The sequence below is a fragment of the Danio rerio genome, chromosome 19 (assembly GCF_052040795.2).
Source record: "Danio rerio strain M-AB ecotype USA chromosome 19, GRCz13ab, whole genome shotgun sequence".
Taxonomy (NCBI): Eukaryota; Metazoa; Chordata; class Actinopteri; order Cypriniformes; family Danionidae; genus Danio; species Danio rerio.
The window spans coordinates 41,900,001-41,917,500 of record NC_141039.2 but is presented as its reverse complement, the minus strand read 5'-3'; the positions used below and the strand labels follow the sequence as shown (position 1 = coordinate 41,917,500).

Genomic DNA, 17,500 nt, shown 5'->3' with positions numbered 1-17,500 from the left:
ATTAGCAAGTTATTGTATAACAATGGTTTATTCTGCAGAGAGTCTAAAAAATAGCTTAAAGGGGCTAAGAATTTTGACCTTAAAATGTTTTTAAAAAAAAGTAAATACTACTTTTATTCTAGCCGAAATAAAGTAATGAGACTTTCTCCAGAAGAAAAAAATATTATCAGACATACTGTGGAAATGTCCTTGCTCTGTTAAACATCATTTGGGAAATATTTAAAAAAAAAAAAAAAAAAAAATCAACCAGGGCAAATAATTCTGACTTTAACTGTATTTTATATATTTTAATATAACATATTTGTTAACAATATCTTTTTACATCAAATAACTGTAGTGAAACATAGTAACAAATCAGCACTAATTTCATTAATCAGTCTGTATCATCTGCATTCAAATGTTATTTAGTGAGTTTTTTTCCCTGTGGACTTGCTAAAATATTAAGGTGGTATTTCACACTTGAACTAATCTGTTAGTAGCAAAATCTATTAATAGAAAATTTACAAATGAGTCAGGGGGCATGAATAATTTTGTTAATAAATGAAAATAAATAAATAAATAAATAAATATATATATATATATATATATATATATATATATATATATATATATATATATATATATATATATATATATATATATATATATATATATATATCATTTTAACTATTAATATGCCTTTTTTTCTTAATAAAAAACAGAAATGCCAGCATTGACAGCATCGAAATTTGAATTCACATTTATTTGTCTCTGTTCTCAAATTATTTACATTTTCCAGCCCCAGAGGACAGTAAAAGCTCTGATCAGATGGATGTTGCTCCTCAATGAAACAAACAACTCTGCATATTTTTCTCTTTTTTCTTTCTGTGTGGATGCGCTACAGTGTCACCCTGCAGGTTATGCCTCGTTCAGCCACATTCCTCTATAGTAGACGCTCTTAATCTACACATCAAAAGGAGTCTATCTCTCTCACACAGGCGGCGTACACTCATTTCGCCTTGAAGGAAGTGCTTCTCGTAGATGGGCATAATGGGATTATGGTTTCGAGTACCATTGCTTCCCTTTCTCCTCTTTCATCCTCCTGCTTGCAGCAGGTGGTAGTGACCCTGTCGAACCCTTTCAGACGCACACAAACACGCGCCGCGTCCCCTTTCTCATTACCGCTGTAGTTTGGGCTCCTCCCTGCATGTTTTGGGGTGGAGGTGCTGAAGGTGGAGGCCATAATGATGGTGACTGGCACTAATGAGAAGGAAGGAGGACAGTTTGTGCCCGTGCTCGACTGATGCTCCTACACATGTGGTGACAGGCTAAACGCAGGTATCCATTCCTCTGACACACACGGAGATACAAAGGTTATTTTTATAAACAAAATCTGATGCTGAGTATCACTTTGGCTACATATACTACGTTCTAAAAATATGTATTTATTTGTATATATATTTATTTGTATGTATTATTTGTATATATTTGTTTTTGCTTCAGAAAAAAAAGACAATTTTATAAGCACAGTATGCAAGTATGGATGTTGTATGTGAGTTGCCTCATTGAAAAATTGTTTGTTGCAAATTTATTCATTCATTCATTCATTTTCTTGTCGGCTTAGTCCCTTTATTAATCTGGGGTCGCCACATCGGAATGGACCGCCAACTTATCCAGCAAGTTTTTACGCAGCGGATGCCCTTCCAGCCGCAACCCATCTCTAGGAAAGATCCACACACATACACACACACACTCCTACACTACGGACAATTTAGCCTATCCAATTCACCTGTACCGAATGTCTTTGGACTGTGGGGGAAACCGGAGTACCCGGAGAAAACCCACGCAAACGCAGGGAGAACATGCAAACTCCACACAGAAACGCCAGCTGAGCCGAGGATCGACCCAGCGACCTTCTTGCTGTGAGGCGAACGTGCTACCCACTGCGCCACTGCGTCGCCTCGTTGCAAATTTATACAAGCTGAATTTAAACAAATACACTAAGTTGAACATTACTAAAATTAATTAGTTTAAATTCAGCCCATGTAAATAGTTTACAACCACTTACCTTAAAAAGTAAATCCAATGAATGTTTTTCTTTCAGCGTATAGACTGATTTCATGCGGCCGCCATTTTAAAAGTGAACGCGAGGCTACGGTGGGAAGAAATCCTAACGTACCGCCTGGAGTCGCACAGGAACGGCGAACACAATGGAGTCTTGTTGTGTACCTGGCTGTATATATTATCAGTGAAGAAAAGTGCACAAATTTATCATTTCACCATCTTCCGAGTGACTCGAAGGTCTGTTCTGAATGGTTAGTGAGAATAAAAAAGGTTATCGGACCTCATTTTTTAGCTAAGTTAAGGAAAATGGGACTAATAGCTAAAGATTTCTTTTCCAAACAAATGTTTTAGATGCCGGTTCAAGAGTTCATACTTGGCTGATCATTGATAATAAAGCTTGTTTGGCATACTATCCCGAGAGAGAGCCCTGAGCTAATGGGATCCTCGAGCTCCCTTCCGTTAGCAGGGTGAGAGGAGAGTTTGAGGTTAGGTTGATCTCAATGAACTCCCTATGGATTATTTCTGGCTAATGACAGATAAAGGATGGGTGAGAAGAGGTGTACTTGCTAAGAACTTGGCTATGATATCAATTTGGTATGTTCAATTTACTTGGATTGTGTGTTTTTTGGACTGTTGAAGGAAACTGGAAAACCTGGGGAAAACCCTCGCGAGCACTTAAAGAACGAGCAAACTCTGCACAGAAATGTCAACTGGTTTAAAACCGGAGGCATTTTTGCTGGGAGGCAACAGTGTTAATCACTGACCTGCCGAGTCACCCATCTAAAAAAAAGGGGGAGTAGGGGTGGGTAGGGGGTGTTCTTCAAGACGAAATCTCTGTTTTTTTTATAGTGAGTTGGGAATCATCTGATTTGAGAATCAATCGTGAGCTGATATGGAACAAGCTGAGAACAATCAGACACAGACCAGCAATCTTTGCAGCTTTAAAACACGCCAGTGTCCATGTATCTCTGTTTGCAACTGGTAAAGAGCGGTGAACATCACTAACCAAAAATGACCTCTAAATGTATTCGTAAACATAGGAGGGTTCAGGCTTTTGTTGATGGCTTCACTTTTGTTTAAAGCTTTAGCATTCATGCAGCTGCTTTTCTCCTAGAAACATCCTAAGGTAGAAGCACTAAACCTTTACACATTTGACTACATTACAAATTCTGTGGATGGATAAGTATTGTGAACATCTTCGACGTAAACATATGGAGGAACACTTTCGCATATCGAGACGTACATAATGTGTGTGCTCACCAGAGCATTTCTTCACATGCACACGCGTCAAGCAACTAAAGCAGAGTTTGAGGTTAAACAAACAGTGGTTTATTATAAGCATTTTATCGATAATCTTTTACACAGTTGGTCTTAAAGTTGCAGTAGGTGATTGTCTTCAGAAGCATTTTTGTTGTGCTGGTTGAAAGTCTCTTCACAGTCTAATAGTAATGATTAAAGTAAATGATCTAAATGTGTTTATATGTATTTTTATATTTTGGGTAAGGCATAAAACAAAAAAATGTTCATCCAATTAAATAGAGTTGGGCCGACATCTCTCATAATTCCGATAAGTAGCCTAATCTGTCAGCAAATGCAGATTTGAACAATTGCGCAGCCTTTTGTACGCAGCTCCACCGACCACCGCGCATTCACGATCGGTAAAAACCTGCTGAATCAAAACTTTTTAAAAACCTCAATCAATAATAGAGTTACCTTTGCACGCTGGAGAAAGGATGACACAATGGCAGAAGGATTTCTCTTAGACAGGTAATGTTCTCTTTCAAAACTGCTTTAGCTTCACGCAAAGCAGATGTAATGTTAGATGTTGATGTTACAAATGTTATTTCTTCACAGAAGTGTTGTTCAGCCACTAAAATCTTCCAAAGAAAGATTGATGACTATTTTCAGTTTCATAAGGGACCTTTTACTGCATCGATAATGTAGATTTTAATTAGTTTAACAACAAAACACAAGTAACCGCTATTCCGCCTAGTCTCTCCCTAAATTGTTTACCATGCAACTCTAAATATTCACTCTGAAATAGCATGTCAGTGTAGGAGCCACTTTTTGTGTTGTAGTGATTTATGTTGTCCACTAGGTGTTGCTAACTGAACTATAACGAAGGTGCCTGTGAAAGCGAGGAAGAGCGTCGGGTATGGGAAAGTGTACATTGAGTGAATGTTATATTGACATGATAAAGGAGAAGCAAAGATTGAGGCTTTGTTTTATTCACCTGCACAAAATAAAGACATTTTGCTTGAAATCAACTTTAGCATGCATGGACTCTGATTGCACGCGTGAAATACGTGCTCACCTCTATTACTGGCGACAACAGAAATGGAAGGCTGTTATATGTCAGTTTGGTTTGCACGCTGCCAGAAAAGCACTAGTCGCTTTTAACACATGAGAGAGGGTTCTTTTGCTGTGCTCGTGTTTAAGGAGGCGTGGCTCTAGACGGCAAGGGAGGGATTGTGATTCAGAGATTTATGCTAAGCTGTTAGCATTGTGGAAGATCACCTACAGCACCCTTAAGAAGGAACATAGAAACATTATCTGACTAACATCTAGCAGCTAAATGTATCTGGAAAAATATTCAAAGGATTTTATTTTCATAATCAGTGTGGATGTGAATGCGTCCGAGTGTTCTGATTGCCTGGAGTAGACGTCTCATGTCATCGTGTTCTAATCGTGAACAAGATATTTGCAGCAATTTTCGTTCTGCGTTCACTCAGAGCAGCATTTCCGCAAATTACCTGCAATGTTACTACTTCTCTTTCTGAAAAAAATGCTGGAATTAATTTACTGGTATTTTCAAAAAGGAGCTGTTCACACATGATCGCTTTCCGGAAAATTGCTTATGATGAACACTACTGTACACAAATGTACCCTTAACTCTGCTAAACTATAATTACTAGTACTAAAACTGAAACCTAACAAACTTAACTAAATGTTAACAAAATAAAAACTTTACTATATTATTCATTCAATTATTTTCTTTTTGGCTTAGTCCCTTTATTACAGGGGTCGCCACAGCGGAATGAACCACCAACTTATCTAGAATATGTTTGACACAGGGGGGATGCCCTTCTAGCTGCAACAAAGTACTGAGAAACACACTTAATCACACACATACCTTGGCAAATTTAGTTCCTACAATTCACCTATACACTTGTTAAGTGTGACGTCACATGACGGGTGCAAGCACTCTATCAAACTGTATAGGGACACCCATCAAATGGTAATAATTATTTACAAAGCGATGTAATACATTTGAAAATCCCGATCACAATAAATATATATATATATATATATATATATATATATATATATATATATATATATATATATATATATATATATATATATATATATATATATATATATATATCTATATCTATCTATATCAAAATTTTAACAATTTATAAAAAATAATCACTTTCTAGCCATCAGATATGAGGCATGAATATATATATATATATATATATATATATATATATATATATATATATATATATATATATATATATATATATACTGTATATGTATATATATATATATATATATATGTATTCATGCCTCATATCTGATGGCTAGAAAGTGATTATTTTTTATAAATTGTTAAAATTTTTATATTTGTGAAGCAGCAAGCCCAGAGTCCAATGTGTGCGCTATTATTGTATATACAATTCACTTTAATGTGTGATATGACTAAAAAGGGGCCATAAACAAATATTTTCTAAATGCAAATGAGTAGCGGTTTGGACCCGAAATCAGTGTTCCAGACTTCACTAATACACCACGACATAACAAGCAGATACAACATGTCTTTGAACTGTGGGGGAAGCCAGAGCCCCCAGAGGAAACCCACATGAACACAGAGAGAACATGCAAACTCCACACAGGAATTCCATCTGACCCAGCCTGGACTCGAACCAGTGACCTTCTTGCTGTGAGCCAAATGTGCTAACCTCTGAGCCACCTATACTATATTATAGCTAACAAAATCAACAGTTATGCTAACTTGAACTAAACTTAATTAATAGTACATTTAAAAATAGTATTGTTTATTATTCTACATTTAAAAAAGCAAAACTATTTCATCCTTGACACACGTGCACACAGATACAGTTGAAATGGCTCCACGTGTGGCAAACAGCTGTGTTGATGTGATGAAACCAGATGCTTTTCTTCCATGACATGATGAGTCAAAAAAGAGTGTCATATGCAAATTCCTCTTCAATGTTGCACCGAGTTATCTCCTTTTTTTCTTCTTCTAAGAATAAAAATCACTGAAGTGCCATCATTGCTTGTGTTATTTTCTGTGTTTTGACAGACCACAAAAGGAAGGAGAGATTGTCATTGATTGGCTTTTGTTGTTGTGTTGTACGCCGTGTGTAGTTATAGTGCTGTCAGAAAATATTCTGGCATGCTTATAAGTGTTTGGAGTTCAATTCAATAGTTTTCCCACTATGGATTTCAGCAGCCGTGCCAAGGTATTGTTTAAAGTGGTAGTTCACAAAAAAGTAATCATTTATTCACTCTCTACTTGTTCAAAACTTCTTTGAGCTTCTGTTAAATACAAAATAAAATATTTTCAACCACAGAAGACATGTTAAAGGGCCACGAAACACCCCTGTCCCAGCAAGGTGTTTTCACACCTCTAGTTTGGAAAAGGTCAGGAAAGTGGGTGAGTCTAGCTCTGTTTAGGTGGGAGTGTCAGGGAAGGGAAAGAGGGAAGATTTTGCATTAAAATGGGAGTTTCCGTTGAGGAATGTGCTGATTACAGATGCAGAGGAGGAAAACAGTTACTGTTTACATAGACATCAGTAATCAATTTATTTGCCAAATTCTTAATTTGCTGACTTTAACTGCAATTTGGCACTTTCATTTTCATTCAGGAACATTTCATGCATGCTCCCCGTGACAACTGAGATATTGGATGCGAGGATGAACTGCTGGAGAGTGTAGTTTTTAATGCAATGTTTGATACCGCATGGCGAATGGGAGGAAAAAAACTCAGCATTTCTCAGTAACTTAGGTGCACTCGGTAGGTAACATAAGTCCGAAAGCCATGTGTATATAGACTGTCCTGTCACAAAATGCGACGAAAATCCTACATGACTGTAATAGTTTGATTGCGGTGTTGACATGTTTACATTCAGAAAGCAGCTTTTACAGCGGATCTTTCAGTCCATATTATTGTAGTGATATTAACGTACTGTAAACTTAGTAACTAAATCAATTTGACTAAGGTCTGTCTTTAAATACTGAAAGAGTACTGCTGACGATATGAACTAACTTTGCCATCTGAATAATCGAACAAAGTGCACTGATAACACACACTTACTAAATCTGTACCGACAGGAAAATTAACACCAATGGGAACCGCATCTTTTTAAAAAGGAGACGAGCAGCGAATCCGGATTTCATCATTTCATCATACACGAGATGCAAAAAACTCTCAAGTAAAAAATGTTTCTAAACGCATCTGTCACGTGTTGCGTGCACTGTATTCCACACGTGAGACCAACTGCGCTCTCATAGAGGGAAAATGAAAACAAAACTTTCGTTGCAGCACATTTATAAACGCAACACTGACCACCAGTGTCTCCAAATTCTTGTTCTTCCACTTGTTTTGGCAACACAATGTGGCGTCTCTCTCTGTCGTCTGAACACTGTGACAGGTATAAAAATATTCCAAGATATGATGCACACAGTAGAGTGCGCTGATTGGTTTGATCCAAGTCTTCCTCATGAATTAATGCTGCACACTCAGAGACGTCACGATACACTCACAGGTACAGACATCCAGTCTACACGCTGGAATACACACAAGTGTCTAATCTCCATGACGCAGCTTCAAAAACTTCTTTCAAACCAGAAAATTTGCTCAAAATAATGCAAAAGCAAAAAATTTGCACTTTTTTTGTGAAATATATGTGTCCTGAGAGATATGTGTTTTTAGCAGCGTGGGACACATATACGACTGTCAACAGCTCAAAAATTGGTTTTGGTGTTTCGTGACCCTTTAACAAACACAGCAAACAATTTAATAGACATCTAAATGTAGACAGCTTGGCTATAATTGTGCTGTTAGTAAAAATCTAATAGACGTCTAAGCATACCTGTCAACATTGGTATGTGAAAATAAGCGATATGCCCACCATAATAAGGGATTCCCCGACCCCCCTTAAAAAATCCCCAAATAACTAAATATGCTCATTTGTAGCTGTTTCATTGTAAATAAACAGTTAAAGGGTCAGTAATATGTTTTATTATTATTACTTACAAAAGAAAAAATAAATAGAATACATTAGCAGCAAATAAATTAGCAAACAGTTCAGCTTATTAAAATGAATAGCTATTATAATGAAATAGAATCAAATCTCATTAGTCGTTTCTTAAATCGTCTGTTTCGTAAATAACAGGTGTCACTTTAAAAATGTGCACATTTAACATTGAAATGAAAGCATTTGACTGATTTCCTTACTGTTTATGCTCATTTAGGATGAAATTACTTGTGTTTGAAAGAAAAAAAAAAAACTCACCAAGATCAACATCTTTAAATATTAATATTATTAATTATGTGTACATGTGTGTTTAAACATGCACCCAAAACCCAGACTTTTGCTCCGCTTCAAATAACGAGTACAGAATCCGTTTAGAAAACAGCATCTGTTCATCATTATGGAGCGAGTCAGCTGACAGTCATGCACCTCTATATGACTGTTTTGAGGATTGCATATGAATGTTTGCATATGAATGAAGTGTTTTCGTGCCTAAACAAAGCAAAAGCAAAGGACAGACTCACATTTAAGAGCAAGGGGCGGCCCTTCAGCGGTATGGGTTGCATATAGGGGGGCTCGACTCTTTAATGTTTATTTGCCACACTTCAGAGAAAGACTGAAAATAGGGGAGCATTATGGGAAAATACTTTTACTGGGATCATAGCGGACAGAACTGTCAAATACGCGAGAATCCCAGGAAAAACGGGAGGGTTGACAGGTATGCGTCTAAGTATATCCCAAAACTAGACTAGTCGTCAAATGGACAGATTAGACAGACTTTTTATGTGAAGTTGTTCATTTCTGTTTATTTGATTTGGCCTTTTCTTAGACGTCTATTAGATATTTACTGACAGCCCAAATCTAGCCTTTTTAAGCTAAGATGACTATGTTTAGACATCTATTAGACATCTATTAGGTGTCTTTAAAAACAAAAAATGATTGCAGGGTATTGTTAAAACATACTAAACCACGGAGGAACACCATAACATGTTAGAAATATGTTAAAAACACTATAATCAGGAGCTAGCATAGCATACAAAATGCAGGAAACCTCACAAACATTTGAATGCATGCTAGCAATAAGTTAGAACATGTTAATTTACGTTCACTGTGCTAGCAACATGTACATTCTTGCTGGAAAATCATGACCATGCTACCTGCATGGCAAATGTGTACTAATCTGATTAAAATTTATGTTAGCAGTTTGCTAGCCATGTAATTAACATGCTAAAAACTAATTACTAATGTTAACAACATGCTAATTAATAGTAACAACATGGCAAAACATAGTTGGCCACTTGTTAAAAGATACTAGAAGCATGTTAGCCATTTGTTAATGTAGTGTTAAAACAAGGTAATTCATAATAGGAACATTTTGAAACGTTCATTTGTTCGTTCATTTGTTCATTCTCTTTTTTGGCTTAGTCCCTTTATTAATCAGAGGTCGCCACAGTGGAATGAACCGCCAACTTCATTTATTTTATTTTTAGCTTAATCCCTTTATTAATCAGAAGTCACCACAGCGAAAAAAAAACAACTAATATGTTTTACGCTTGCAACCCAGTATTGGAAAACACCCATAAACTCCCAACCACACACACACTACAGACAATTTAGCTTACCCAATTTACCTATAGCGCATGTCTTTGGACTGTGGGTGAAACCGGAGCACCTGGAGAGAACCTACGCCAATATGGGGAGAACATACACCTCCACAAATTTGATCACCAACTGACCCAACTGGGGCTCGAATCATTGACCTTCTTGCTGTGAGGCAACAGTGCTAAGCACTGAGCCCCTTTGAATCTTAAAATATATTAATAACAAGATAGCCAGTGTTAAATTATGATAATGTATCATAATAAAATGATATCAATGTGCTAAAACATGCTGGACACATTTTAGCAACATGCTAATTTAATGGCACAGAGTCAGCATGTTAATTCATGCCAGCTTTTAACATAATCAATGCTAGCATTGTGTTAATACATGCTAATTCATAGTAGCATAGCCATGTAACTTTACAAAACATGCTGGTATTTTTAAAATGGCAGTCTCGATTATTTGACTTTTTCTTTCTTATTGAAAAGCCTAATACATGAATGATTATGGGCAATAAATTAGTCAATCGATAAATATTTATGAGAAATACCTGAGGTTAAGAAGGAAAATTAATATTCAACAACCCCTTCAAAATAATTAATACATGCTAATTCATAGTAGCATAGCCATGTGCTAAAACTTCACAAAACACACTGGCAAATTCCAGGTATCTTTCTTTCTATCTTTCTCATTGAAAAGCCTAAAGAATGATTATGGACAACAAATTAGTACATTTGTAAATATTTATGAGCAGTACCTAAAGTTAACCAGGAAAAATAAATATTCAACTACCCCTTGAAAATCGTCATTTGTTTTGTTTCTGAATGAATGTTTTTGAACTAATCAACTGAGTGAATCATTCATTGACTTGTTTCTAAAAAAAAAAGTCACTCATTTAGATTCTGAATAAATCAGTGTTTTAAATGAACGACTAATTGACACTCGAAACCAGTTGCATATTTTGTTCCATGTTTTGTTCCAGACTGAAACGGTGCTTTAAACAAATTAATTAAACAATTAATTCAGTGACTCACTCATAAGAACAATAACTCATGAAGCAGCATTATAAACCTTGTATTTCCATTCACCTAATCAAATTTTAAGCTTTCATTATTACACATTATTACAGTCTGGGTCAGTTTGACATGTTTTGATTTGAGTCGTCAACTACTTAACCTATAATTTTTAATTTTCTTCTCTCTGATATTTTGTCATTTACAGAATTATGTGCTGTACATGCATACAGAGTTTCTACACTCTGATTAAGTAAAATGGATATACCAAATCGGTTACATGTTTGATGCTCCTGGCTAGATTTAACCTACTATTTAAAATTATTCATTCATTTATTTTATTTTCGGCTTATTCCCCTTATTAATCTGGGGTCGCCACAGTGGAATGAACCACCAACTTATCCAGCATGTTCATTATGCCCTTCCAGCCGCAACCCATCTCTTGCATCTCTTGCAATCCAACATCCAAACTACACACAGAAACGGCAACCGATGCAGCTGAGGTTCGAAACTGCGACCTTCTTGCTGTGAGGTGACAGCACTACCTACTGCACCACTGCATCACCAAGTTAATATATTAGCTTTAAACAATTAAAAGTAAATTAGCTACTGTCATGTGATTCGCTCAACTAGCCTAGCTAATAGTGCTTTTAAGTTTATGCATTTGGCAGCTAAAAAAAATGAATGGCAGCTGAAGTAAATTGTGCTTCGATGCCATACATTTTATTAGTTCATACATACACTCACAGGCCACTTTATTAGGTACATTCTATCCAACTGCTCATTACTGCACATTTGTAATCAGCCAATAACATGGCAGCAAGTAGATATGGTCAAGACGATCTGCTGCAATGAATTCACTGTACCTAAATGGCCTCCACAGTCACCAGAAGTCAATCTAATTGAGCACCTTTGGAATGTGGTGGATTCACATCATGGATGTGCAGCTGACAAATATGCAGCAACTGCTTGATGTTATCATGTCAATATGAACCAAAACCTCTGAGAAGTATTTTCAGTAGCTTGTTGAATCTATGCCACGAATGATTAAGACAGATGGCAATAAGTTCAACCCAAATGTACCTAATAAAGTGGCCGGTGAGTGTACTGTATGTTAATTATGATAGAAATTATCTATCTATCTATCTATCTATCTATCTATCTATCTATCTATCTATCTATCTATCTATCTATCTATCTATCTATCTATCTATCTATCTATCTATCTATCTATCTATCTATCTATCTATCTATCTATCTATCTATCTATCTATCTATCTATCTATCTATCTATCTATCTATCTATCTATCTATCTATCAAATAAAATTAAAATATACCAATTTTGAATCCAATTATTCATTAGTTAATGTTGGAATTAACAAACTGAATAAAAGACTTTTAGTATGCAGTTTTCGTATATTATCTAGCATAGTAGCTAATTTAAAAAAATCTAACCTCAAATTGGCTACAAGTTTAACAAAGAAGTGTTTCCATTAAAAGTGAAAACTAATTATGAAATTCAGTGACTTGTAAATTATATTTACAGCAATTTCACAGCAAAACTGTACATTTCAAAACAATAAATGCTTAGAAATGTCTTTTATTGTTTTAATTATTTTGATTGTGTAGGATTAACAAACAATGAAGTTTAATCAGCCAGTTAGTGCATTCCAGACATGATTTAGATTTTAAGCAGAATTACATTCAACATCAGATGTATTAATAACTGTTATGTAATAACAAATATTACAACGGCATAACTTAGTGCTCACTTTAGTAATGTCTGTACACTGAAAAAAAAAGATTCATTGGATTTACTTTTTTTTTTAAGGTATGTAGTTGCAAACTATTTATATGGGCTGAATTTAAACAAATTAAGTTGAACATTATTAAAATTAATTTGTTTGTTTAAATTCAGCCCGTATACATGGTTTGCTACCACATTCCTTAAACAATTTAGCAAACACAATGAATCTTGTTTTTCAGTGTACAATAAAGCTGGTGAAGTCGACCCCTGATTTTCTGGTCATTTTTTATCAGATACATAAAGTCAATTCTCATCATTTCTCACTGCTGCCCATAGCAGAGGAACAACAAGTGCAGATCCTCATATTTACTATAGACAATCCCAGTGATTTATTCAGTCTTTAAATGTACATGTATGTCATCTCATCAGCTCCTGCTGGCTATGAGATGTGCCGTCTTTAAGTGAGTAACTGAAGAACCCCCGTGGCTGTTTATGAAAGCTGGCTGCTCTATGATCTCTAGTGTTTTATGGGTCTATGATGAGGATTGCTGTACTCGGCTCCATTTGGGTTGCTTTTGCCCTGTGTCGTCCACAGCACCTCTCAGCGTGCAACCAATATATCTTCACATGTCTGATATCTCATCAGAGAGACAGAGAGAGCGAGAGATACAGAGACAAGACGAGAGAGATGGAAGAGGAGGGGAAAAAAGTGTTATTTTGTGAGTATTTTTCAGCTTTGATATTGCTCTCATCTTAGATTAGAGCCTCAGGATCATTTTGTCACCTGAGAAAGGGAAGAAATGGTAAGGAAAAAAGAGAGCAAGGGTAAGAGAGCAGGGAAAAGTTCTTGATTGTACACGTGTGGAAAAAAGTTCTTGATTGTAGACCATTTACCAACATGATGCATTCAGATCTTTTTTTGAAAAGGAGAACATGAATACGCTCTAAGAAATTGAGTTATTTTAACACAATCTCACGGCAATTCGTAACTTTTTCATTTAGTGGCTAATTCGTATGAATTCGTACGATCTAATTCGTACAGTTTAGTACGATTTGCGTATCCCCCAATGACGGTTGGGGTTAGGGGTGGGGTCAGGTGCCACGCCTCCTTTTTTAAAATCGTACCATTTCGTACGACTGAACTCGTGAAATTAGCCACTAAACTGGCAAAACGTAAAATACTTACGTTTTCTCGTGAGATCAGGCTGGTTATTTCAACCTAATTTTGGGTAAAATGTGACCCTGGCACATGTCATAAATCTATTTTTTATTATTGAGATTGTTACATCACATGAAATTATGGTTGTTAGACCGGAAAAAAAATCCATTGGATATACAAGTTTTTTGTTTTTAAAAGCCCCTATTATGGGTTTTTGAAAATGACCTATTATGCAGTGTGTAACAGCACTAAGTGAATGAAAACATCCAGCTAAGATTGCTCTCTAAAACTACTGATTCTTTAACAAAATAGTCGACGATTAATCGTGTTAGATTCTGATATTTAGCTTGAATGTGTCGACGTCAATACAGTACATCACCCAAATATGAAGTGCTGGTTGTGGTTAAACGTGCACAAGCCTTTAGGGTTGGGTACTGAAACCCGGTGCCAATATAGCGATTTTAACACTTTTAATATAGGAAGTCCTCGGCTATGCAGAGACTATTAATCAGAAATCTAGTGTACATAGTTTAACGTTAGGAAATGCAATCTTGAATTTACAAACTACTAAAAAACAGATGTAAGACATTGATCAAATGTAGTTTTCAGTCACGCTCATACAAGTCATATTCAACTCATTTAGATTTGCCGTAATTCATTTTTGACTTCCGTCTTCAACACAAAATTTATTTACAATGGGAAGTTTCATAAACTAATTTCGAGAGGAGCAGGTGATATGATTGTGCACCGCTGGCCACTCATCTGTAATCAGTAATAATCCAATCAGAATGATCCTAGCTTAATATAAATGGATCACTTTCTCCTTATTGCATCTTCGTTTTGGAAGAATCCCCCCTTCCACCCCATCTCCTCCTTTTTCTCCCGTTCTAAAGGGGGAGCGATCAAGACCTACCTGATCTCGGTTCTCCTGACATGCTTCTAGACCGGGCGGGAGCCCTGGGCTCAAATATCTCCGAGCTCAGGGTTCTCTCCCGGGACAGCATGCCAAACCTGCTATAAGTGCCAAGCATATCTAAGTGGGAACTCTTGAAACATTTTTAAACAATAGTTTAACTCATTTCTAATATCTATCTACTTTTTTATCTTCCCCATGCTGACAGTCACGTCATGCTGACATTTTACTAGTTATTTTGCAAGACAGTTGTATTCAGACAAAGTCCGTTTAAGTATTTTATAGTCTTATTGTCAGATTAAAGTGTAATTTAAAGACTTAATCAGTTAACTACGAAAGTTGAAATAATTAGTCGCATTATTTTGTAACTGATTTGTTGTGTATATCAAAAATATAGAGTAAATATTTCTTTAGGAGGCTAATAATACTGACCTTAATTTATTTAAATGAAAAACTGCTTTTATTCATGAAATAAACAATAAGAAATCCGACTTATGACTCCAGAATAAATATATTTTTTAGGAAACACTGTTAACATTTCTTAGAAACATTATTTTAAATGAATGGGAGGGCAAAATAAATTGACTTCAACAGTAGGCCTATCTGTTAAAGTTTACAGGTCAACAATGCCTTAATTAGAGATGTGTTCTCCTACACCAGTACAACGTTACTTGTCAAATAAATGAACAAGGAAGATTATTTTGAGTTATTAAATGATCTTGTTTATGAAGACTGCAGTGATGCATGAAAAATAATGACTTTGAATAAGTATTTTGTGATATATATGTTAAAATGTGCTTCTAAAAGTACGTGGCCCCTGCCGTCCCCCGACAGGTTAATAGTAAGCTAATGTAATTTCATAATGCAAAGCTTAAACTCATGCTAACCAACAAATGATCAAAGGAAATATATTAATGTAATTCAAATATATAAAATATGAAGTGATGTTTACTTTAAACTTTAATTATATTGTTCAATTAAAATAATTTTTTAAAAGAATTTGTTAAATAAAATATCTTTGTTCTTAATCGCTTCAGGCACCGTTTTGGGACTGCTTCGTTTTAAAAGTATCGATTTAGCACTGTATCGGAAAAAACCAAACAATACCCAACCCTACATGCCTTTCTGATGAACGATGAACTATATCTTTTAATCAAGTCTGCTGGATAAACTGTCTCTTTACTAATTTGTTTGTTGGTTACTGAATAGACAGCAGCTGTAAATGCTTCTACGGGTATGTTAAATCATGAAATAATAATTACTTTGCTCGCCTTTTGTTTATGCTGTTTATGATCTTTATTGCTGAGGCTACAAAGCAGCTTAACTCTGCATGGCGTGAGCTTTACTACTGCATCGGCTTGTTAGCAATTGATGATGCTTGATGTGTATCAATTTATATTAAGAGTGAGCTGTGGTAATCATCAGGAGTCTTGTGTTATTTGTCCCACAATATATAATGAGCGCATTCGCTGTTTTTTGTTTTTGTTTTTTTTGTAAGTTCACAGTGTGAAATGAACATTAATTTGGATTGCAGATATGTAGATCGATGAGCAGAACAACAGAAGTGGTTGGAGGAAACAGCAGCAGTCCTGGCTACCCTAGGCGAGGAAAAACTAAAGATTTATTCCTCAACATTTTGAAAAGTGTTTATTTGTTTGGAAATTTCTTTAATAAACTTGTAAACTTGAAGAAATGTGTAATGCATGTAAAATCACTGCATATATAAGAATAAAGTGCAATTGTCAGGTTCTAAAGTAAAAACTCACAGATTTTTGCAATGCAAAACAATTTTTATTAATTAATCTAATTTATATAATTTAAATTATAACTTTTAAAGATATATAATCATGTTTAATAGTCTAGTTTTAACAGGAAATCTACATTACCCATGATGCTGTTCAAATATTCCACCAATTACACTTTCACAGAGATTAAAGTATGTCAGAAGGGATTGTTAGCTCTACCCACTGCAATGAAACACTGCAAATTAAATGTTCCCTATTTCCCATCTTGATTCATTCACAGTGTTTCATGGAATTATAATTCTTTCCCTATTAAAGTTCACAGTTTATAATGTAATGTTCATGTTTCATGAATAAAATAATCCAGGACTATATAAATACATAGACAGTCCACTCACTTTACAGTGAATGTGTGTGGAATTCAAATTATAGTAGATTAAGTGCAGAATACGGTGGTTATAAGTGCTTTATAACTATTAATAAACAGCCAGTATGCAGACTTAGATTTGACCCTCATACTGAAGTGTAACAGTATTCTCTGGATGCTAATGTGCTATATTAAGAAGTGCACTCAATAATGCAACTGTAGTTTTGGACTCCACTACTAATGCGTACAACATAGACTCATTCAGAAAAACGTAGCCCTATATACATTTCTGGAGATTGCGAATTATGTAGCCAGTGGTACGTATGGCTGGATTTTGTCGTTAAAATAAAAGCTACTAGGGGGTATAATGTTGTTCCTTTTCGTGCGACACGCTGACCGCTTACCTCCATGCGGACGGCTGTTCAGTGGCTGGGATTTGTAATGTAGAGCGGAGTTGACCACAATGATGGGGTACGAGTCTGATGAAGAACAGTTCCAGAAACCAGGTAAAACAAAAACAAAAGTCCAAAAATAAAATAAATAAATAACATGGTGAGTATGTGGTAAAATCTAAAAACCTGGTAAAAATCAGGTGACAGCACCCTCTGGTGGATTTATGCAAGAAC

The 17,500-nt window shown here is 35.5% G+C and overlaps 1 protein-coding gene across 21 annotated transcripts in view; it reads left to right on the top strand.

The window, feature by feature from the left end:
* The window catches only part of LOC147832633 (uncharacterized), a 54,439-nt gene that overhangs the window by 33,024 nt on the left and 3,915 nt on the right, over nt 1–17,500 (top strand). For 6 of the 21 annotated variants that reach the window (XR_015517080.2, XR_015517073.2, XR_015517069.2 and 3 more), the window contains one exon: nt 16,300–16,367. The exons of 4 other annotated variants lie outside the window; for them this stretch is intronic. Coding sequence is in view for 3 of the 17 variants with exons in the window: in XM_087295977.2 (XP_087152103.1) it covers nt 16,300–16,367 (68 nt within the window). In the remaining 14 variants the exon portion in view is untranslated. Of the gene's footprint in view, nt 1–13,339; nt 13,413–16,299; nt 16,412–17,500 lie in introns of those variants that run through there. 11 more of the 21 variants (XR_015945419.1, XR_015517076.2, XR_015517070.2 and 8 more) reach the window with 4 other exon arrangements.